This window comes from Palaemon carinicauda, chromosome 5 (genome assembly GCF_036898095.1).
Source record: "Palaemon carinicauda isolate YSFRI2023 chromosome 5, ASM3689809v2, whole genome shotgun sequence".
Classification (NCBI taxonomy): Eukaryota; Metazoa; Arthropoda; class Malacostraca; order Decapoda; family Palaemonidae; genus Palaemon; species Palaemon carinicauda.
The window spans coordinates 75,580,754-75,605,753 of record NC_090729.1 but is presented as its reverse complement, the minus strand read 5'-3'; the positions used below and the strand labels follow the sequence as shown (position 1 = coordinate 75,605,753).

Here is a 25,000-nt window from a genome sequence, read left to right as displayed (position 1 = left end):
ATATATATATATATATATATATATATTAAATATATATATATATATATATATATATATATATATATATATATATAATATATATATATATATATATATATATATATATATATATATATATTATATCACTTCTCAATCACTTCTCTAAGTCCTGAGCCTAAGGTGGGGCTATTTGCCCGAGCTCACTACCTCTCATTAACTAACTTCGTAGTTAAAAAAACGGCCATTCCAGCTCCACTGGTGATATCCAATATTTTAAAGAAGTCAAGTTTGCAGCTACAAAAAAAAGGGAAATTAATTTCAATTATTTTTTTTATGAAGATTATACTAACATCAGGTTCTAGAGAAGCCATAATAAAGAAATGAAAGTTAGTGAATATACTAAAGTCAGCAGTACTAATCATAAGCTTTAACAGTCAACCAAATGTAAACTATTAATGTCAACTGCCAATAGCTAATAAAGCTACTGAATCTTTACAAGCAATAAACACAATTAATCTATAAAGCAAAAAATTCCTGATATTCAATACTGTACTTTATAAAAAGGAATTTCACAATTAGTCTTAGTACTTGATAGAATTGCAATTTCAAACTAATCTTAAGACCATTTTATGCTTTAAAGAAAAATGGTTCAGCAGCTTTACAATACTGATTAATGATTATCATTACCAAAAACTTATAATCTTAAAATTTCTTGGACTAAGCTAATTTAAATCATAGAGATATACCAAGCCGCTTTTAAAAAATCATATAAGGATGCATTAGTGGAATATTTTTTCTAAAAAGCTCAAATAGCACACTAGCAAATTATTAACTAACATTTTGTTGCGTACTACAAAGAAACTACTCAATAAAATCAAATCAATCAATTTGCTATAGGGGATTCTTCTCTAATGAAAGTATCTAATATCAAAAGAATTGTTTTACCATACTACTCAGCACAAATGAGTTGAAGACTTTAAAAGAAAACCTAACTACAAGATAGTTACCTGTTGGACGGGAGGATCATCAATTATGGGTGTTGCACACTGATCAAGGGCAGCTATTGTTGCCTGGTACTGCATTAAGTTGCTTGCATATGCAATTTCATGAGCTTCCTGTTCATTTTTTAGTTTAAGTTCAACTTCTTCTCTCTCCGCCATTAAAACGTGAACTTGATTTTCAAGCCTGTGGGAAAGCTATGCAAATTATATCAAGAGAAATAAGACATTCTTATGAATAATTTTCAATTACTTGATAACCAAACATCAGAAATCTTAAACAATTTCTATTTTCCTAACGATACTTACCTCGAACTACTTTCATAGGAGGATTGGTATAAACCACTCTGCTCTGACCAAATTGATTCACTTCCCACCTCACATAATGCCCGGCCGGAACCCGGCCGCCATCTTGACCTCAGGTCCTCAGTTCTCGCTCCAACCTTCGCCCACTCTCTGAGTGCCAGTTCACCAGGGGATGGACGGGAGGGCCATAACCCAACAGTAGTTTGAGGTAAGTCATTAGGAAAAATAAAAATTACTTAAATTTCTGATTTGTTCCGACAACAGATACTTAGCTTGAACTACTTTCATAGGAGACTCAGACTTAAGAGGAGGGGGTGAACTGGAACCAGAGCCACCCTGACCTCAGGGGCAAGAAGCCCCATGGTAGACAGATGGGCATACCGGGGGAGGGGGATGAGAATCATATACCACACATTAAAAATACCCCTAGCAATCAATTGATACCTCACCTATTCAAACTCACATTTGTTCCTCCCCCTCTAAGGGCACACAGGGGGGGAATACGTAGGGAGGGGATCAGGAAAGATAGGGGGGACGTGTGTGCATCACTAACCCTATCGCAACGGAACCTTACAATGTAGGACCTTCACACCTGCTGAAGGCCTGCCACCACCGGACCTAACGAGAAGGTATCTAACGTCCTTTTAGGAAATGGGATGTGAAAGTAGACTGCCTCTTCCAGACTCCAGCCCTTAAGATCTGAGAAACTGCCATATTCCTAGAGAAGGCCAAGGAGGTACCCAAGCCCCTGATGTCGTGAGGCTTAGCGTACTTGGGGGGAGGCACTCCGGAAGTCTCATAAGCCCTCCAAATGACCTCTCTCAACCAAAAGGAGACCGTATTCCTCGACACTGCTTTCTTGACCAGGCCCGTAGAGATGAAGAGGGAGGAGAGACCCGGGCGGTACCTGGCTGTCCTACTCAAGTACTTCCTGACTGCTCTTACCAGGCATAGGAGTAAGTCTTCTGGGTCCCCTGAGGAGGCTATCACTGGAACAGAGAACTCCTCAAACCCTGAATCCACCACCGAGGGGTTTTACGTCTTCGCCCCGAAGAACGGAGAGAATCTAAACGAGAGGTCTTTACACCCTTTGGAGTGGGAGACCTCCAGGAGAGTCCGTGCAGTTGGCTCACCCTTTTGGAGGATGCCAAGACCAACAGGAAGACTGTCTTCAACGTGAGCTCCCTGTCCAAGATATCCTTAAGGGGCTCGAACGGGGGTCTCTTCAGGGAGTCCAGAACCCTGACGACATCCCAAGCGGGGACTCTGAAGGCTTGCGGGAGGCATGACTGCTCAAAGTTGCGAATCAGCATGGATAACTAATCCGAGGCACCTACGTCCAGGCCTCTTAGCTTGAAGACCTGCCCCAGGGCAGCCCTAGCTGCTTTGACTGCTGGTACCGAGACTTTCTTCTCCATCCTCAGGAAGATTAGGTAGTCTGCTATCAGGGGGATGGAAGCCTCCAGTGGCTTTACTCCCTTATTCCTACACCTTATTCCTGATACACAGCGGCAGAGGATTTCCGCAAATAGCCCGCAATGTAGGAGGCCGCTGAACCCGAGAAATCATATCTCTTCAGCAGGCCCTCAATAGTCGCCATGCGTGAAGGAATAGCACCTGCGGGTTTTCGTGGAACCTTAGGATGTGCAACTGACACGGGTCTTCTCTTAGAGGAAGAGGCCGCAGGGGATATGACGCTTGAGCCTGAAGGTCTGCGAACCACTCCCTCTCAGGCCATCACGGAGCCACAAGGGTCATCCTCCCGCTCCTGGACCGGAGGAGCCTGTTCAAACACTCTCCTGAGGATCCTGAAGGGTGGGAAGGCGTAGATGCCCATGTTGTCCCAGTAGTGCTGAAACTCGTCTTCCATCTCTGCCCCTGGGTATGGGACCGGGGAGCAGTAGACCGGGAGTTTCGCGTTCAGTTTTTTCGCGAACAGGTGCATCACAAAGGAACCCCACCTCTCCAGGATTTCCATGGCCACCTGAGGGTTCAAGGACCATTCAGCATTTAGGACCTGGCCCTTCCTGCTGAGACCGTCCGCTAAGACGTTTCGTTTTCCCGGAATGAACCGAGCCGTGAGGTCTGTGTGTCTCCTCTCGGCCCATTCCAGGATATTTTCTGTTATGCAGCAGAGCTCCCGGGAGCGAAGGCCTTCCTGTTTCTTGACATACGCCACCACCGTGGCATTGTCGCACATCGGGGCTACCGTCCTGCCCTCTAGCTCCCCTTCGAAGATTGACAGGGCCCTCTGGATGGCCAGGATCTCCAGGACATTGACGAGAGCCCTCTCTGCCTGCGACCACTGGCCTTGTGCTGTGTGAGAGGCCAGGTGGGAGCCCCAACCCTCCTTGGAGGCATCCGTGACGAGCAACGTCTCCGGGGGGGAATCCGTCAGCAGGGTGCCCCGCCTGAAGTTCTCCGGCAGGGACAACCACTGTAGGGCCACCCTCCCACCGGGGGACAGTGGGATCACCTGAGTGGGGGGACCGGTCTGGCACCAGTGATCTTTTAAGTTCCACTGAAGGGGCTTCAGTTTGATCCTGCCCTGAGGGACCAGTTTCTCTAGGGAGGACAGGTGACCCAGTAGCCTCTCCCAGTCCTTGGCCCTCATAGGGAGGCCCTGGAGGAATGGCCTGGAAATCTCCCCAAGGTTCCTGATGCACTCCTCGGAGGGAAAGGCCCTCGCCAAGGTCATGTCCAGCTCCATCCCCCAAGTAAATCGTTCTTCTAACTGGTGTTAACTGGGATTTCTCCATATTTACCACGGTACCCAGCTCCCCGCAGAAGGCTAACAGAACGTCCCATTGCTGCTCCAAGAGTCCCTCTGACACTGAAAGCAGCAACCAAACGTCTAGGTAACTCAGGAGTTGGAAGTTGCGTTTGTGCACCCACTCCGTCACCAGGGAAAACACTCTTGTGAAAACCTGATGGGCCGTGAATAGGCCGAAGCATAGGGTGGTAAATTGGTAAGTTACCTGAACCCACTTCGGTCTTGATAGACTTGTTCAGGGCCGAGAGGTCTATCACGGCCCTCCAACCCCACGAGGACTTCTGGACTAGGAAAAGTCTGCTGTAGAAGCCCGGGGAGTTGTTCAACACCTGTTGGAGGGAGCCCTTGAGCAACATGGCGGAGATCTCCGTCTGGAGGACTTCCTTGTGGGAGTAGTCCCGGGATGCAAGGTGTCCGCCCCAGGGTCCCTTACCAGGGAAGGGGTCTCGTCCAGGAAGGGGACCCGGTAGCCTTCCTTCAGAACACGCCCTGTCCATGGGTCGGTTCCAGAATTCTACCAACTTTGCCATGTTTTCGAGGCATCCCTTCACCGGTGGAGGGGATAGTGGAAGGGGGGGCCTCTCGCCCTACTTCCTCCTAGGGACCTGGGCTCCTCTGGCTCTCCTGGAGGAAGAGGACCTGGGCTTGAAGGAACCCGAGAATCCTTGAGGGGCCTTGAAGGGGTTCTGGTGGGAGGAATCCCAGGGCCTGCCTTCCTTCACGAGTCTCTCTATATTCTGCTCCACCAGGTTCTCTGGAAACAGATCTTCCCCTTCCAACTGGGGAGTTCTTAAGCAACCTGGGGTCTCTGTCCGGGATCCTTGAGCCAACTTAATGGCTTTGGTCACGGACCGGAGAAGCTCTCGGAAGAGGTTCAGGCCTGCTTCGTTGGAGAGATCGTGGCTGTTGTGGAAAGTGGCCATTGCTGCAGACCACAAGTTCAACCAGGACATGGTGTGGGACAGGGACCAAACAGAGGCCTCCAACAACAGGGGTCTCCTGTAATGAGAAGGCCTGGCCTCCTTAGGCACCATCCCCAGGGCCCTGTCCACCACCGTGGCCAAGTCCAGATGCCTTGGCTCTTCCGCCTCACTCAAGTTGTTCAAGTCCCAGATCCAGGCTAGGACCCTCCCGAACATCGATGTTTCCTCCAGTGTTGTGTCCGGCAACATCAGATCCCCGTCGAACCTGCGGGGGTAGCCGAGGGCTCCACTCAAGCGGGGAGACCCGTATTGAGGAGAGCCTCTGGGGGGGTGGGAGCCGTCATGGGCTTGCCCACCTCACTCGAAGGGGGCCTCACATCACCCCTAGGCTCCCGCTGCGGGGTCACTAGCGGACCCCTACCCATTCTTGGCAGCACGGGGCCTTGCCGCGTGGGGCCTGTCGCGGGGGGACAGGCCAGAGAGCCCAGGGAGTAGCCCAAGGGCCTCGCTCTCCTTTCGGGGACCCCCCGTCCCACGGGCAGCCCCTGCTGCAGTGCGAACGGGGGAGACCCTTACCAGCCTTCCTTGGTGAATGGAAACTGCCATGTCTACGATGCCACCTGTTCCTCTGCTGCTGCTCCTGTGGCACCTGTGCTCGAGGAGCGGGAGACGTAATGGGCCTCCCCCAGCCTGGGGAGCTCACACCTCTAGGCTCTTTCTGCAGGATCCCTGTGGGATCCCTACCCAATCCTGGCCGCACGGGGGCCTGCCGCTGGGTAGCAGCCATTGGAACGGCCGGAGAGACCTGAGAGCAGAGCACGGATCCCGCTCTCTTCACGGGGACCCCCGTCCCCCGGGCAGCCCCTATTGCAGTGGGAACAAGAGAACCTTTACCCGGCCTTCCTTGGTGAATGGGAACTGCCATGTCTGCGATGCCACCTGTTTTTCCAACTGCTGCGGTGCCTGTGCCGCCTCCGGGACGACCTAGAATATTTTCTAGAGAACCTCGAGGAAGACTGGGAACGGCTCCTCTTGCGCCCCCTGCGCATTCTCCTCTCACGGGAGGAAGAACTCTGCGAGGAGGTCCCGTCCGAAGATCGGTCTGTGTCGGAGGAAGGAGGATAATGCTTTGCTCTCTCCTTTTGTGAGGTTTGTCGTCCCCCCGGGGTCACTGACCCGGTCTTCCCCACCACGGGGGTTGCCGACCCAACCGAGGGAGACGGTTTGGGGTGGGTGCATCGCACTCCTTTGTCCCAAGGCTGCTTGACGTCTCGGCGAACTACCCGGGGTCCTTGGCATGGTAAACCAGGCCGGCGGAACAGCATCGAGAGAGCCCGTCACACAATGCTCACGATATGGATCACACGTTCCTGATGACGGACCTGGAACAGTAAACAGAGAAGGCAGATCGGTTACCGGGGTTACGGCCGGAACTGCTACCAAGGGGGGCACCTGCGCACCACGAGTTTGGGCTACAAACTCCTCCATGGAGGGGGCACCCACAAAGCGCAAGCGCGCCCACAAAGACAATAACAAGGGATCCGCCGCAGGGGCCTCACCCAACGAAACAACGGGCTCAACAATCGGTTGAGCCCCGGCAACAGACTTACCTATGTCCCTGCCATGGACGGGGACTGGGGATGACCTTTGGGACTTCACCTGTACCGGAGTCGTCCTAGCAGAGGCCGACTCTACCGAGGTTTCCCTCAACATAGTAAGTTTCTCCTTCTTGGCTTTCTTCTTCATCCCCACTAACTTCCATTGCCAGACGGGCCAAACGACGCATTCAGGGCAAGTAACATCCTTCGCAAACCTTTGTCCCCGACACATGGAACAAAGAGAATGAGGGTCAACCTCTTCCTTGGACAAGAAAGCGCCATACGATTTCTCTGCAGAAGGCCCAGGGCAACGACAATGAGCCTCCATCACAGGGCAATGAAACACACACAGGGAAAAAAAAGGACACTGGGAAACACAAGGGAACACAGGGAACACGAGGAGACCACGTGGGAACCATGACGTCAGGGTCAGAGCGGGAGCGAGGTCGGGACGTTGTTCACGGACCAACGACCAACGAGAACTGAGGACCTGAGGCCAAGTTGGAGGCCGGGTCCCGGCCGGGCTTTGTGGGGGTGGGAAGCAAATCAATTTGGTCAGAGCGGAGTGGTTTATACCAATCCTCCTATGAAAGTAGTTCCAGCTAAGTATCTCTTGTCGGAACAAAAAGTCGGAACAAAAATACATTAACAATAATCTCTCACAAATTTCCTCTCCAGATCATCTATTCATCCAATCACTCAAACTTTAACCAAATAGATTCCATGAATTCGGCAATAACATTAATGACCAGATTGCAAAAGACATAGGTTTAGATGGTGATACTGTATTGTCATTCAAAGAGCTTTAATCTATAATATACTTTCACAAAGGTTTCTCCAACATGAGTAATGTAGGGTCGCAAATTGGATGCAAAATTTGCAGTTTCAGATGAAACGTTCCTTAAATTAGTACAAGTAGAAAATAAAGCACAATGTTCTACTTGTGTATCAAACACCATAAAAATTTACCATGGTTTTTATGAGTTAAAATGACAAATTTTGAATTAATTTAGATTTTTTCTAACTAAAAAAACCTTGAGCTCTTTACAGTGGATATAATTTTGGCAAAAGCAGACACTAAGCATAAGACTTTTTCGCGAAGTACAACTATCCACCGCTAATTTGTTGGGGGGTAGAAAGTGGGTGCAGGCGGATAGACTAGCCACACAGCTCACACGCACCGGAAAAATTACGTCACTTTTTAAATGCAGGCAGGACGTTGAGGGATCAGGTGACGGTGAGAGAAGTATGAGTACAGAGCTCAAGGTTTATGGAGTTAGAAATAATACATATTTCCTAATCTGTCATTTGTTCCAACACCAAACACAAACTATTTTTCTCTTGACCGTGGAAACTTGCTCTTAGGTGGGTGGATGTCTTTAACCAACTGGTTGATTTCTAGCCTGGGGTTATGATTCTGTGCTTCGCACAAACTCGATAAAGATAATCTGACACCTCATTAACTCAAAATGTGTGAGAACTAACAGCCTAGCAATTGTTGCAATCGTGTGTGAACTTGACCAGGTAAGAAAAATCTTGGGAGTTGAAATCTGCACTTACTCTAGACATTGTCCGATTACACCTCGCAGGGAAAACAGGGTTATACTATGTGTGTGTGTATAATATATATATATATATATATATATATATATATATATATATATATATATATATATATATATATTTTATATATATATATATATATATATATATATATATTTTATATATATATATATATATATTATACATGTATATATATTATATATATATATAAATATATATATATATATATATATATATATATATATATATATATATATAAATATATATATATATACACAGTAGGGTCCCAAATTATGCGAGAATTTGGTCGATCAATGACCTCGTATAAATGGAAAATCGTATATTTCGAAACACACAACTAACAGAAATAATTCCATTGGGGCCATGGCAACCAGCAACTTGCCTATTCAAACGTGTTTACTACTCATTTCCAATACTTTCTATGTACTATACTGAGTTTCTTTATAATATCAAATTGTTCTTGTGAATAAATCAAACATTTAATATACTCTAAAGTTTTAATAACTTGAAAAATGGTTAAAATTACAACCAGGATGGGTGTAAACACCTTATATTTCCTGTTATAACACGACCCAAAATACAGACAAATTTTAATGTTTGTCATATCTATTGTATAAGACAACTGGTGAATAGCACAACCATCACTCTATAGACTAGCTTTAGTTGTATGATTGAAAATCCAGAATTATCAAAATAAAGGCGATTTTATATCATGCGTTTCCCAAATGCGCCAAAAAGCACAATAAAAAACGACAACCAATGTTTTGTTTACGTTTATCTCTGATCATAACGAAGAAACAGACGCATTTACACATCTGTGTGTATAGGTTAGTTTTTGCATCGACAGCAATCTTACCAAGTATTGATTATATGTTGATTTTGTTATTACCAATGTTCTACTTAATTTTTCTTAGAACTTCCAAATAAATGGAATGAAAGCCATTTATTTAATGTTTTTCTTTATGACGCCGCCTGAAACGGAAACCTTCCATTCGTTTACTGTACGCTCCATCTTTGATCTTAATAAACAAACGAAGGCATTAAACACGCATGATCAAAGTGATAAATAATGATATTAAAAGCTTTTAGTAAATATGTTATTACAAATATTATTTACCATATCTATATAAATTCCTACTTGTAGCAAAGCAAGAAAACTATTTTTTTTATTTTTGCGTTTAATCAACAATAACATTTGCCACTAATGACAGAATGGTAATTTACGATAAATCTAAACTGTTACTAAAGATGATTGTCCATTCCATATCCAAAATACTTTTCCTAACTTTAGTAATAAGTCAACTTGTACCCACTTCAATTATGAAACCATCTATAGAAAAAGTAAGAGAAGAACCAAGTACTAGGCCGATTTTCAAAGTTATCGAACAACTAAGTTACCGCTATAACGTTCGATGTGACAGAGATGGTGCGAGATTGGAGAAAGTAAGGAAAATTGAATCATGATTGATTTTCAATATAACTGAAACTTTGTGAAGCAACAAAGATTTCATTTGTTAATGAGATACAGGTAAGAGAGAGAGAGAGAGAGAGAGAGAGAGAGAGAGAGAGAGAGAGAGAGAGAGAGAGAGAGAGAGGAGAGAGAGAGAGAGAGAGTGTGTGTGTGTGTGTGTGTGTGTGTGTGTGTGTGTGTGTGTGTGTGTGTGTGTGTGTGTGTGTGTTAGTTTAAAATATACTAAACAAAAAAAATATGATAGGTTATAACACATTGGTGCTTATGTAATATCAACTGTATATATGTTTTGAATAAGTTAAGAAATGGTATAAACAATACTTTGTTACTGTATTCGTATGCGCCTATTCTTGAGACCGGCAGGTAGACGTCAGCTGATCTGATCTTAGCCAAAAGTTAAACAAAAAGAAGTCAACAATACTCGATTTTTAAAACACACCCGAAATTTAAAAACAAAACTACACGCTTTCTTAATGTGCAATTAACTATTTAAAGAGTAGCAATTTTCTAGAATAAAATGATGTTTCCCAAAAAATAGTGGTTTGCTGATGAAATCGGATGCCATATTTTAAGCTACGACTGAAATGGATGTATACACGGTATAATTTTTTCGTTTCGTATTTGATTGACACTTTAAGAAAACTGATTTTGGTTTCTTCATCTGTTTGTAAGTTTTGTATAACGGGAGAGAGAGAGAGAGAGAGAGAGAGAGAGAGAGAGAGAGAGAGAGAGAGAGAGAGAGAGAGAGAGAGAGAGAGAGAATGAATGAATCAGCTGTTGTAATCGAATGCCATGTTTTTGTTTCGTGAGGAATTGATCGCCACAACTAACAATAATCATGTTAATTTCGTTAGAGAGAGAGAGAGAGAGAGAGAGAGAGAGAGAGAGAGAGAGAGAGAGAGAGAGAGAGAGAGAGATTTTTATAATCATACCGTGTACTCTACAAAACCAATCTTTGCAAATCAAATATATACTGTTTAAAATATGACAAAATATTGCCGACTCGTTACCGAAGTTTAGGGTATTCACTGCCGATAAACGAACCCAGTCTACTCGTGAAAACCTTGAATGCCCGAAGGGAAAAATAAAGCTTTTATATATGCTGTACTAAAAAAAAATAATGCTTTAATATACCATCATTAACACTGCCATTAAAATTATCGAAAGGTTGGAGAAAGATAAAGATTGCCGAGAACGTAACCACAATTCTGTTTACATTTTGTCAGCTGGACTCGCACAGTTAACAGTTGATTTCATTGTTGATGTGGAATTTTATCCTTGAATAGGCTTTTTATTATTTAATTATGTTAATAAGATGTAATGTTAATATTGTTTTTTAACATTTATTATAAACCGCCGTATTTAGGGCTACCAATAGACTTAAAAAGACAATATATTTTATACGTTTTGTAGTCCTTGACTAGCAGACTTTAAACAGCTTCGCAGATACAGAAAATTTATTTTTGAAAAATAGCGATCGCATAAAAGGGGAATCGTATAATTCGGGACCCTACTGTACAGTGGAACCTCTACATACAATTGTCTTTACATACGATTGTTCCAACATCCGAAGTAAAATTCCATCAAACTTTTGTCTCAACACCTGAAGTAATGCTCCAACATCCGATGTAGATCTTGTTTACGCCGGTAGATGAAAGCACGTAAGAGGGACGCCATTGAGCGTCGAGTGCTCTGTTCTCTGTTCTTGTGTGTATCGTGTGGTTGTCCTCTGTTTGGTCTGTTATCAAAAGTGCTTATTTTCTTCCTTTTCTCACATTTCCTTTTTGATTTTACCTATAATCATGGTGCCTAAGAAGCTAAGATTCAGTACAGATAGTGGTGAGAAAAGAAAGAAGGCAATTCTTTCATTAGAATTGAATCAAGAAATTATAGAATAACATGAGAGCAGTGTGCATGCGAGTGATATGGCTAAACAATATGGCCAGAATAGGCCTATGATCTCGACAATCATCAAGCAGAAGGCTGCCATTAAAGCAGATAAACCATCGAAGGGGATAACCATTATTACAAGACATCGTAGCAATACCCTGGAAGAGATAGAACGCCTTTTGTTGATAGGGATAAAGGACAAAGAGATTGTTGGCAACGATCATTTGTGAGAAGGGCCAGCATGATGAACAGAAAGAATGAAAAAAGTGAAGCAAAGAAAACCAAGATAGCATTAACAAGCTCTTTTAAATAAGACTTCTCTCTTTTTCTGTTTCTCTCTAAACATAGCATTAACATGTTCTTTAAATAAAATCTCTCTCTCTCTCTCTCTCTCTCTCTCTCTCTCTCTCTCTCTCTCTCTCTCTCTCTCTCTTGTTCTTCTTAGCTGTTATAGTGTTAGAGACGTCTATTATTTTTTTCCGAGAGAGAGAGAGAGAGAGAGAGAGAGAGAGAGAGAGAGAGAGAGAGAGAGAGAGAGAGAGAGAGAGAGATTGAACAATAATGTTTTTGGAGTACATATGATTTTTAACAGCATCAACGAGTTGAAAAACAATTAAATGTAACTAAGAAAGTAATGACAGCAAATCTGAATTCCTTTATTAACTAAAACAAAAATTGATACAAACACACTCGTGTGCATATGCCCACACACACACACACACAGGTGCAGGAATTGCTACGCAGTAAGAGACAGACGGTTGGGGAGGAGGTAGAGATGGTGACTGCGATAACGTACCGTAACTCGTCACTGAAAGTGATGAAAATTAAAAATCAAAAGAAAAAAAAATCAAAAAATATGAAATATAAAAATAAAAAAAATAAATAAGCTAAGTTAGATTAGTTTCCGTAGTGTAACTTACAGTACGTTATCGCAATCACCATCTCTACCTCCTCGCCGATCGTGTCTCCTCCTGCGTGTGTGTGTGTTTGCGCATACGCACACGAGTGTGTTTGTATCAATGTTTGTTTTAGTTAATAAAGGAATTCAGATTCGCTGATATTACATTTTTTGTTACATTTAATTGTCTTTCAACTCGTTGACGCTGTTAAAAATCATATGTACATAACACATTTTTGAGAGAGAGAGAGAGAGAGAGAGAGAGAGAGAGAGAGAGAGAGAGAGAGAGAGAGAGAGAGAGAGAGAGAGAGTATTTATTTAAAGAACATGTTAACACCATGTCTACCGTCTCGCCGATCATCCCTCTCCTCCTGGCGTAGCAAATCCTACATTTGCGTTGGCCTGTCTCTAAGGTAAAGTGACAAAAAAACACATTTTTTATTTATTATTTCTATATAATTATCATTTTTACATCCTTCTTTCATATTATGCAGTTATGTTATTGTTATGTGTAATTATATGTATTAAGTTACTAAGGAGTAATTATAGGTTTTAGGGGTGTGGAATGAATTATACAAATTACAGTGTATTCTTATGGGAATATTTGCTCCAACATACGATTGTTTTAACATACGAAGCAGTTTCTGGAACGAATTAAGATCGTATGTAGAGGTTCCACTGTGTATATATATATATATATATATATATATATATATACATACATATATATACATATATATACATATACATATATATACATATATATACATATACATATATATACATATATATATATATATATATATATATATATATATATATATATATATATATACATATATATATTGTATATATATATATATATATATATATATATATATATATATATATATATATACGTATATGTATGTATATATATACATACATACATATATATATATATATATATATATATATATATATATATATATATATATATATATATAAATGTTAAAGAAAAGAAGCTACCTGATGGATACAGTGACCAGGAACTAGCAAATAATTTGCTAGTATTCTTTAAAAACAAAATTGAAAACATAACCAGATCATTTGTAAATACTCAACATCAGGATAATGATACCCCAAGCACACAGACAAAATTAATACGATTTAACAACATAACATAAGATGACATCACCAGAATTATCAAGAGAGCAAAGAAAACAAACTGCGCAATCGATCCTATGCCAATATCTGAAGTAATTGGAGAGAGAGTGACTTTTCTAGTCTAGCCAAAATAATAATGAGAATAACAAATGCAAGCATTGATGAATATAAGTTTCCTAAATCTGAGAAAATGGCTATAGTCACACCAGTTCTGAAAAATGCACTGGACTACCAGGAATTAAGCTCATATAGACATATTTCAAATCTATCCTTTGTCTCAAAAGTGCTTGAATATGTAATTCTTGAACAACTAGTCAGGTCAGCCACTTAGAAGTAATAGAAGCTTTGCCTGACAACCAATCTGCTTACAGAAAACTATACTCTACGGAGACAGCCATCTGCTCTGTTGTAAAGGATATGCTAGAAATGATGGATGAAAATAAATGTGGTATTTTAATATTGCTCGATCTCAGTGCTGCTTTTAATACAGTTGTGCATGAACTGCTACTAAATGATCTACAGTCCATCGGCGTTGAAGATCAAGCTTTCGAATACCTAAAAGACTACTTGGTTGGTAGAAATTACTGTGTACAAATTGAAAACTCTTATTCATTATATGAACCCTTAAGCAGAGGGGTACCCCACGGGAGTGTACTTGGCCCAATCTTATTCTGCATCTATACTATTGGTTTATCGAAAATGCTACAAAGGCATGGAGTGAAGTTTAAACTATTTGCAGATGACACACAATTTTACTTTTCCATAAATGACATACATGGCACTACTGAAACTCTAAACCGAATCCCTGATAGTGTTAGAGAATAAATGACATTTAAGCAACTAAAATTAAATGAGAACAAAACTGAATTCGTGGTGGTGGGCAAGAGACACAACGTGAAAAACTTAGGTGATATTCAAATGAACATAAATAATGACTCGGTGCCGATATATAGTAAAGTTCAAGATCTAGGTGTATTTCTTGAGTGTAACCTGTCTCTAAATGTCCAAATAAATAATGTAATAAAAAGTGCTGGCTATCGTCTAAGAAATATTGCGTTTCTAAAAAATTCCTGGAAGAAAATTCTGTAAAGAAACTTGTGATAAACTGTGTTATTACCTGGATTGACTATTGCAACTCTATCTACTACAATTTACCTAAAGTGCAACTTTAAGAAATTACAAAACATAATAAACAGAGGAGCAAGACTGATAAAAGGTGTCCCACCTAGAGAAAGGATCACCCCTATACTAATTGATTTACACTGGCTGCCAATTAAAACGAGAATTGAATTTAAAATATGTACAATAACCCACCAAGTTATCAGAACCGGTCATCCAAAATACTTAAGAGAATTGCTACATATTGCGCAGCCAACAATTCGTGTCGACACGAGAATAGTCACAGATGGCTTCAAACTGTTGGAACCTAGATTTATGTCCACTTTGGGCTACAGAGCCTTTAAATATGCGGCCCCGAGACTATATAATAAGCTCCCACGAAACATTCCAATGATTGAAGACATTAAGGCTTTCAAGAGGAAACTGAAGACTTTCTTATTTCATGAGTCTTTTGACAGTAACGATTTAACAGTAAATGAACAACATGTGACTTGAAAAGATAAATACTGTGAACGAACAAGGTAAAACGACAGTGGAGGTCCTGTAGAGAGTGGGGTTTCCCTGCTGTATGGGACCGGAAAAGCAGCCATCAAAGTAAAGTAAGTAAAGAGGAAGACCACGAATCCCTTTTAGTCGTCTTCTTCCGTCAGCAACCAAACCTTTCCCACTGGGATATAAACCCCTCCCGTCATTCAGGGCAAGTGTTATCACTATCACACTGTTGTCCTCTACAAGCGGGACATTAATGGTGAGGATCAGTATCCATAGATAATATAAAAGTCCCACAAGAGAGGCCCTAAGGTCCTGGGTAGGTGCGCATACCAATGGCAAGACGCACACATACATTGCTAAAAAAAAAAAAAAAAATATTTCTAATGGCAAATGAAAAATTTGGTGAGGGGAATAGCAGTAACAACTGAACTCCACCAAAGCCTAAAGCAAAGTGAGGCTCACAAACCCAGACGTGTGAGCAAGAGGGGTAGTTGCTACCCTCACCCCAGTTAACACTCACTAAAAACCTAAAGGCTCATCTCTCACCTTCGCCGAAAGTAATACTCCTATAAATAGCGTTAGTTTATATGTAGTGATGGAACATTGTCTTCAGGGCAAGGTTCGTATCAGATGCATGCTTCTAGGGCTCATAAGGCACCCTCTTCGAGGATCCCAGAACTTTATATCACGTTACAATGAGGGGCTAACCTCAACTGGAGGACAGGACTGCTCAAAACCTATATGAGCATAAAAATCTCTTCTAAGAACAGATACCTCTCCCATTATGTCTAAAGACACTTGACTCAAGGCCAAGCAGTAGCCTTTTACCACAGAAACCAATTAGAGTTTCTCCTTATGGAGGTAAAACAAGCAAGTCCACGATTAATGTGAAAACGACATTGATTGGAGAGATACCCCTTCCACGACACCAACCACAGAAGGCCCATTCAGCTTGGTAGACTGCCGTTGAGGATTTTTGGAGGCATCCAGACATCTGCTCGGCAGTCTCTCTAGAAAAGCCTCTCCAAGAGAGGAGATGCTAGATAACCTTCATGGTAAAGACGGAGGGATTCCACTGCACGATAGAAAATGCTGACGTGCATGACTGATATTTCTTGGGTGGTGTTGTGGGCAGTAGTCAGATGTGGAGTGTGGGGGAACATAGCTAAGTCTCACTTTAGAGAATGTTTCCTGTTTGATTTGATCACTATGTCAACATAAAAATACACATAAAACGGAATCTATTTTTGGGTGAGATAGCCATGTCGTCCTGATGGAAGTTCCTTTAGAGTATCAGTTTTAACAGTTTTTTATTTTGCCTTTTCACGTGTTGTTTTCTGTGTTCCGTAATCATGGGTCTTAAAATGCTTAGTTTCGGTTCAGGAAGTAGTAGTAGTGGTGAGAAAAACAGGAAGTCTATGCTTTCATTAGAATTAAAGCAGGAAATCCTAGAAAAGCATGAGCGAGGTGTACGTGTTAGCGATCTGGCTAAACAATATGGCCGGAATATGTCGACGATCTCGACGATCATAAAACAGAAGTCAGCCATTAAATCAGTGAAACCTTCGAAGGGGATCACGATTATTTCTAAACGTCGTAGCCCTACCCTTGAAGAGATGGAACGACTTCTGTTAATATGGATCAAGGACAAGGAGATTGTTGGCGATACGATCACGGAAACGATCAATTGTGAGAAGGCCAGCGCTATCTACAGTGACTTGAAGGCAGCGCGCTCTCGGGGTAACGTGGGGGAGAGTTCAGCCGATCCTACGACGGAGGAATTCAAGGTGTCTCGAGGTTGGTTCGAGAAATTTAGGAAACGGACCGGGATTCATTCAGTTGTTCGTCATGGGGAAGCTTCGAGTTCGGACACCAAGGCTGCTAAAGACTTTGTTAAAAAGTTCGAAAGCATCGTGGTGGAGGAAGGTTACGTAGAGCAGCAGGTGTTCAACTGCGATGAAACCGGTCTGTTTTGGAAAAACATGCCTAGTCGAACGTACATTACCGCCGAAGAGAAGAAAATGCCTGGACATAAGCCAATAAAGGATCGGTTGACTCTTGCGCTTTGTGCCAACGCCAGCGGGGACTGCAAAAATTAAGCCTTTGTTAGTTTACCATTCCGAAAACCCTAGGGCATTTCAAGCACATAGAATTAATAAAGACCTGCTACATGATCTATGGCGTTCTAATTCTAAGGCTTGGGTTATTAGGCATATCTTTGTGGAATGGGTAAACGTAGTTTTCAGCCCTGCTGTCAAGAAGTATATTCAGGAAAGGAATTTGCCTTTGAAGTGCTTGCTTTGTTTGGACAATGCACCCCCTCACCCTCCCCCGGACTCGAAGATGATATCATCGACGAATACAAATTCATCAAGGTGGTGTATCTTCCACCGAATACCACCCCTATCCTCCAGCCCATGGACCAGCAAGTCATCTCTAATTTTAAGAAGCTGTACACCAAGCACTTATTTAAGCAGTGCTTTAATGTCAGGCAAAGCACCAACTTAACTTTGCGTGAATTTTGGACGCACTTCAATATCGTGCACTGCTTAAAGATCATTGATCAGACTTGGGAGGGAGTAACTCGTCGGACCCTGAATTCCGCTTGGAAGAAGCTTTGGCCTGATGCTGTTGCTCCCAGAGATTTCGAAGGTTTTGGCCCTGAGAATGAACCTGTGCTTGCTGCCGAGGAAGACGTCGAAGAGATTGTATCCCTTGGCAAGTCCATGGGTTTGGAGGTGGATGAAGATGACATCATCGAACTCGTCGATGAGCATCACGAAGGGCTCACCACCAAGGAACTCAAGGAGCTGCAAGCCATGCAGCATGATGAGTTCCAAGCGCAGTTGAGTGAGTCGGAGGAGATCGAGGAGGTAGGCCAAATCTTAGGTACGGTAGAAATAAAACAAGATGTTGGCCTATCATCAACACATTGTTGATTTCATCGACAAGCATCACCCACAGAAACTTCAGGTTTGCCGTGTTGTTGCACAGTTCGATGATGTTTGCTTAACGCATTTTAGAAAATCCTTAAAAGCCGTACAAAGCAACTTTCACTCGATAGTTTCTTTAAAAAATCTCTACTAAAACGGTCTAGTGATCATGATGAAAAGAAAGAAAGTGAAGCAAAGAAAAGGAAGACCGAATCGAGTGAAAGTGATGCAAATTAAAAATAAGAAAAGGAAAATGTAAAAAAAAATATAAAATTATAAAAATGAAAAAAGAAATAAGCTAAGTTAAGTTAAAGTTCACGTAGTAGTGTAAGTTAGTGTAAGTTATCGTACAAAGTCACCGTCCCTACCTCCTCGCTGATCTTCCGTCTCCTCCTGCGTAGAAGTCCCTACACCTGCGCTGGCCTGTCGCTAAGGTAAAGTGTTACATTACAACCCATTTTTTATTTAATATTTCATTATTATTATTCTTTTTTTTTGGTTTGTAATATGTATTTATTATACAGCCATTTTATTAATGTATTGTGTAATTATGTGTAGCCATTTATTAGGGATTTATTATGGGTTTTTAGGCTGAGGAACGAATTAAATCAATTACCATGTATTCTTATGGGAATATTTGCTCCAACATACGATCGTTTTAACATACGAAGTAGTTTCTGGAACGAATTAAGATCGTATGTAGAGGTATCACTGTAATTGCTAGTGCAAAAAGGGTCACACTCAGCACACTACCCTGAGGAACTCCTTCTTCCTGGCACTTACTCTCCGATAGAGCTTCCCCCACTCTCACTTCAAAAACTCTATTTGAAAGAAATGCCTGAATAAATAGCGGAAGCTCTCCTCTCAATCCCAAGTCATGAATTGTTTCAAGTACACCATACCTCCAAGTGGTATCATATGCCTTTTCAAGGTAAAAAAAGACTGTCACATGGTGCTGTTTGGAAACAAACGCTTCACAAATAGAGGACTGAAGTCATATCAACACATCAGTCGTTGAGTGCATTTTTCTGAATCCACATTGAATCGGTGATAAAATATTCTTCTTTTCAAGGTACCAAATCAGTCTTGCATTGACCATCTTCTCCATGATTTTACATAAACAAGATGTCAATGCAATAGGTAGGTAGTTTGCTGCTAAAAACTTGTCCTTACCGGGTTTTAAAAAGGCTAAAATAATGGCTAGTTCCCAAACACTAGGATAACTATGATCATGCCATATTCTATTAATAATGCTTAAAATAAATAACTTTGTATTAAAATGTACATGTTTAATCATTGCATATGGAATTCCATCGGGTCCAGGGGCTGTATTGTTACAATTAGTAAGAGCGGAATCATATTCTCTTTCAGTAAAAGGAGAATTATATGATTCTTCCCTTCCTGTTACAAAATTTAGAATTTTCTTTTCCTCGTTGCTCCAATACTGGTGACCAGGAGCTCCTTCGCACTTGCTGAATACATTTGAAAAATGTTCAGCCAGGGCATTGCTGACATCATTTGCTTCAGTCACATACTGACCGCTCACCTTCAACACTGGTGGTGGGTTCGGGGTAAATTTGCCGGCAATCTTTTTTATTTTCCTCCTCACAGTAGATGGTGGTGTTCTACTGTTAATGGAAGAAACAAAAGACACCCATGACTGGCGCCTAGCTTCCTTCATGGCACGATGGAACTGTGCTCTACATTTCTTGTATATAATCAAATTGCCCTCAGTACGGTGTCTGCGCAGTCGAGTTAAAGACCTTCTAGTGGCTCTGTGCAGGGTAGTTAGTTCTGAAGACCACCAAGGGACTGGTCGTCATTTGAATAACCCTGTTGTTTTAGGAATTGAATTAACTCCTGCTGTATGAAGGGTTCCATTAAGCAAGTCTATGGCATCATCAATATTTTCAAACTGCTCTGCATTTCCTTCAATTTCACTTAGCTCACGAAATCTATCCCAGTCCGCCTTATCAAGATTCCATCGTGGAGATCTTTGTAAAGGTGGACCATTGTTGGTGTTTATAATGATTGGTGCATGATCACTAGTATGCCAATCATCTAATGTCCTCCAATCGAAATCAAGGAGACAGTTAGAGCTTGCAATTGAAAGGTCGATGCATGACAAGGTACCCGTCTGTACATGGAAGTGTGTGGGTTCTCCTGTATTAAGGAGTTCGACATCCTTGTTTTCCACAATTGATGATATAATATTGCCCCTGGTGTTTGCTAAAACATCACCCCACAATGGATGTCTACCATTCAAATCTCTAAGTAAAAGAAAAGGTTGAGGGAGCTGTTGAATCACCTCTACTAAATCTTCATACAATATGTTATCATTTGGAGGTAAGTACAGTGAACAGATTGTATATTTTCTCCCTATATCAATCTATACAACCACTGCCTGCAGAGGTGTACGGACAGATATAGGTATTTGGGGAACATCTTGACGAACGTATATGAGACTTCCGCCATGGCTCCCCACTCCGTGATCATAAGGTGTCCTATAACTAATATATTCGCGAGGACAGGCGGTATTAGCATCAAGCTTGCTCTCCTGCAGACTTACGGTTATGGGGGAATGCTCATAAACTAAGAACTTAAGTTCTTCAATTTTGGCCCTTAAATCCTGACAATTCCATTGCAAAATGGAGGAAAAAACTATGGTTTATTTTTTGGAAGAGCTTTTAGATGAAGTCTTCCCATTAGCAATTTTTGATCTCATGCTATTTCCTGGTGGTTTTATTAGAGAGGGTCTTGGCACATGTGGTTTTTTGTTTGTGTTTTTCTTGTTGTCGTCCTGATCCAATTGTTGAGGGGGATGGTGGACCTCAACTTGAATTGCTGATTTATTTAAATTGTCTTCTGGTTGATCAGAAACATCAACAGACAAAACATCATATTTATTTGATGTCATAACTCTAATATTTCTTATGGAAGGGGGTGAGAGAGATGGAGGTCTCTCTCTTTTCCTATTTATAGGTGGTGAGGATCTACCAGGTTTTTGCACCTTCCCTACCACAGGTACACCTGGTAACTTTGTTTCAGGTGGAACCTCCATCAAATCAGGTAAGGATATGGCCTGAGAGAGGTTAGTACTATTGCTGGTAATGGGGGATGAAGTTTGTATAGAAGTGGGCAGTGCTGCAGTTTTAATACACAGTGGCAAAGCCTTGGCAGGCAATATGCTTACCTTGTCATGCAAAACTTTACTACCATTAAATGATGTATTTTTCTTAAAGTTACTGGCAGCACTATGTGGGTTCGATGTCTCCTGTGGTATATTTTCTCTTGATTTCAGTGCCTTTGCATAGCTGTTTGGTTTTTTCAGTAGTCTTTTGGCCTGTCCTACGCTTATGTGTTCTACACTGGATTTGTTGAGGGCTGCTTCTTCAAACTTATAAATCTAGCAGCTCCTGTCAGTGGATTTATGGTTTGAATTGCAGTTCAAACAGCTGGGCTCAAATGTACACTCTCCATGATAAGGTCTGGAACAGATACTACACATTTTTTCATTTTTACAAACTTTAGAAGGATGTCCAAATTTGAAACACTTGAAACATTGTAAGGGCTTTTGTTTGAAAGGTCAAACTTTTATTCTTTCATTTTCAATACCGATGTTGAAAGGCACATCAGCATCCTGGAAAGTAAGGATAATCATTGACGTCCCAGGAATCTTGTGCACTTTCCACACTGTTAATGGACACATGGCTAGTATTTCCTCTTCTGTAAATTCATACAGATCTTTATTGAAGACTACTCCCCTTCCGTAACTAAAGTTTAGGTGGGGTTTGACATCTAACATATCCTCATCACTGCTTGTCTTAAGGTTAGACAGTATAACTGATTGCGTGTATGATTTTGTATGGATTAGGAAGCTATTTTTCCCAAAGCTAGATACATCACCTCGTGCAATAGTTCCTACTTTTTTCTGAATGTTTGCTAATTTTAAAATAATTCCCATTACTCCCTTTAGGCTCAGCAACAAGCCACATTGGTGGTTTTGGTTTTCTTTGGGGGAGCATAGTTGTATCGATATCTTTCTCAAACCAGTCAGCAGGTCTATATACATCCAAACTGTTTGGTATCTTATCACATAGGGCACCCATGACATTCAAGTTATTAATTTTGATATCATTGATGTTACATATTGCATTGAATGCTTCTTCATGATTATTATAAGTTATCCATGAATGCCATTTTTCATTTTCAAGTTTCATTCTAATTTCTTTTATCACTCCATAGCATCTAAATGCTTTATATACCATATACTGTAATTAATATTTATTGGAATTTGGGTAACATGAGGGATTCGAAGTTTCCCTTTGTTACCCGATTTAATTGGTTTTAAAACATTAGTAGAAGGGTCCTTTTTTGTTCCTAGGTCGTCAACAGAATTTTCCTTAATTGAATTAGCAGAGGTCGTCAACAGTGCCGGGGGAGAGTCAGCGTATCCAGGGGATGGGGGTTCGTTACTTAAAGAATCCATTAGACGAGAGAGAGAAAAAGGTTAGTTTGATGTACCTGCTCGAGAATGTTAGGCCATCACACGTAAGAAAAGAAATTTGCACTCTCCACTATCGGCACAATGAGAGTATACTTCCCAGATGGTCCACTCCATACCCTATCCGAAGGATAGCATCAAAACAGATATAGAGGCACAGGTGTAAGCTGAACCTACCTGTTAGGACTGAGACCAAGAAACTATGGAATCATCCTCCTCATATCTGTAATGACGGGCTTCCGGCCAAAAGTCGAGAGTCCTACCCCAAGCATTGGATCCCCCCTGGATTCCGAAGACCCAACACTTGAGAATAGTTCCGCCAAAAAGGTCCAAACCATCTTCGGGATGGCTGAAATCATCCAATACTCTCACATATAGCTTTGAATGCAAACACCTCCCAACCGTGATACCTCCTCCCACTCATCAAAGCAGGCAGCAATAAAGGATGTATGAACATCCCCGCCGGGACTACAATGGATGTAGAAACATCCAAGCCATAGGAGGAAAAAAAAAAAGAAATAAATATATATGTACATAAATATATACACATATATAATGAGGGAATTTTTTCTCATAGAGTTTGGAAAGCAAGACGAAAGAAAGTTTACGAAATTAGGATAAGGTCGAAGTAATATTGAGTAAAAGAAAAAGGTGAAGGAGAGAAATTTAGATTCGAACTGGGGGAGCAATTTCCCCTAGTTCGAGAGCCCTCTTGCCCGTCACCAAGTTTCAGCACGGGAATGAAATGCCGTGCTGAAGCTAAATGAGGGTCTTCAGCCAGAACAGAGTTAACACTTCGAGGGGTCAAAGTGGTAAGAAAACGAAAAACGAGAATGAAAGGAGAGACGTTAATAAGGTACCTCTCCTATCTCGCTTCGAGTGTGTACACAATGCCGCCAACAGCACCATCTCTATTCCTTATCGCGTAGCTCAACTACTCGGTGTTTCCATTGTGATTCTCTCGTTATCTTGGATTTATTTCAACATTATGATGCTTTCTCCAGCCTCTTCTGCCTCTGGAAAGTTGAGTATTATCTTTATTATGTATCAATGTAAGCTCTTGGCGTTTTGAATTAAATCGGAAGCGATATTAACGTAAACAAGAGCTGTTGCCTATTGGAGGCGTCCTGGACGCTGTCGCTCGCTATGCACAAGTCATTTAGTTAGCCAGAGCGACATTCCCGGTCCTTAGGCTTTAATAAATCTAGCTATTTAGCTTTTCGAATAGTAATTCTTTATATGATGCCGTTAGTAAATTCAGTTTCAGCGCGGGGGGTAACCGATCCTGGTCTATGCTAGGCTTCGTAGCCTAGGCGTCTGGGCCTAGTACTTTCATGCATGGTATACAGATTTCGGAGTGCTTTAAATTTATTGAAGTTATAGGCATTTTTATACATACAGTGGTACCTCTACATACGAATTTAATTCGTTCCACAACCAACTTCGGATGTAGAAAATGTTCGGATGTAGAAAATGTTCGGATGTAGAAACGAATTTTCCCATAAGAATACATGGTAATTCATTTAATTCGTTCCTCAGCCTAAAAATCCATAATAAATCCTTAATAAATGGCTACACATAATTACACATAACAATAACATAACTGCATAATATGAAAGAAGCATGTAAAAAAGATAATTATAAAGAAATAATAAATAAAAAATGTGTTTTATTGCCACTTTACCTTAGAGACAGGCCAACGCAGGTGTAGGATTTGCTACGCCAGGAGACGGACGATCGGCGAGAAGGTAGACATGGTGTTAACATGTTCTTTAAATAAATACTCTCTCTCTCTCTCTCTTGTTCTTCTTCACTGTTAATGTTAGAGACGTCTATTAATTTTTTCTGAGAGAGAGAGAGAGAGAGAGAGAGAGAGAGAGAGAGAGAGAGAGAGAGAGAGAGAGAGAGAGAGATTAAACAAAAATGAGATTAAACAAAAATGTGTTGTGTACATACGATTTTTAACAGCGTTAACGAGTTGAATGACAGTTAAATGTAACTAAAAAAACAATATCAGCGAATCTGAATTCCTTTATTAACTAAAACAAATATTGATACAAACACACTCGTGTGCGTATGCGCAAACACACACACACACGCACGAGGAGACCCGATCGGCGAGGAGGTAGAGATGGTGACTGCGATAACATACCGTAACTTACACTACGGAAATTTTAATCTAACTTAGCTTATTTATTTTTTTTTATTTTTTTATTTTTTTTTTACATTTTTTTTCTTTTTATTTTTTATTTTCATCACTTTTAGTGACGAGTTACGGTATGTTATCGCAGTCACCATCTCTACCTCCTCCCCGACCGTCTCTCTTACTGCGTAGCAATTTTTGCACCTGTGTGTGTGTTTGTGCATACGCACACGAGTGTGTTTG

General features: G+C 41.3%; 1 protein-coding gene across 8 annotated transcripts in view; it reads right to left on the bottom strand.

Annotated features, from left to right (window-relative positions):
* LOC137641340 (uncharacterized) overlaps window positions 1-25,000 on the bottom strand; it is an 826,722-nt gene that overhangs the window by 240,417 nt on the left and 561,305 nt on the right. For 7 of the 8 annotated variants that reach the window (XM_068373796.1, XM_068373798.1, XM_068373797.1 and 4 more), the window contains one exon: window positions 987-1,164. In XM_068373796.1, the coding sequence (XP_068229897.1) occupies window positions 987-1,164 (178 nt within the window). Of the gene's footprint in view, window positions 1-986; window positions 1,176-25,000 lie in introns of all 8 variants that reach the window. The other variant, XM_068373803.1, reaches the window with a different exon arrangement.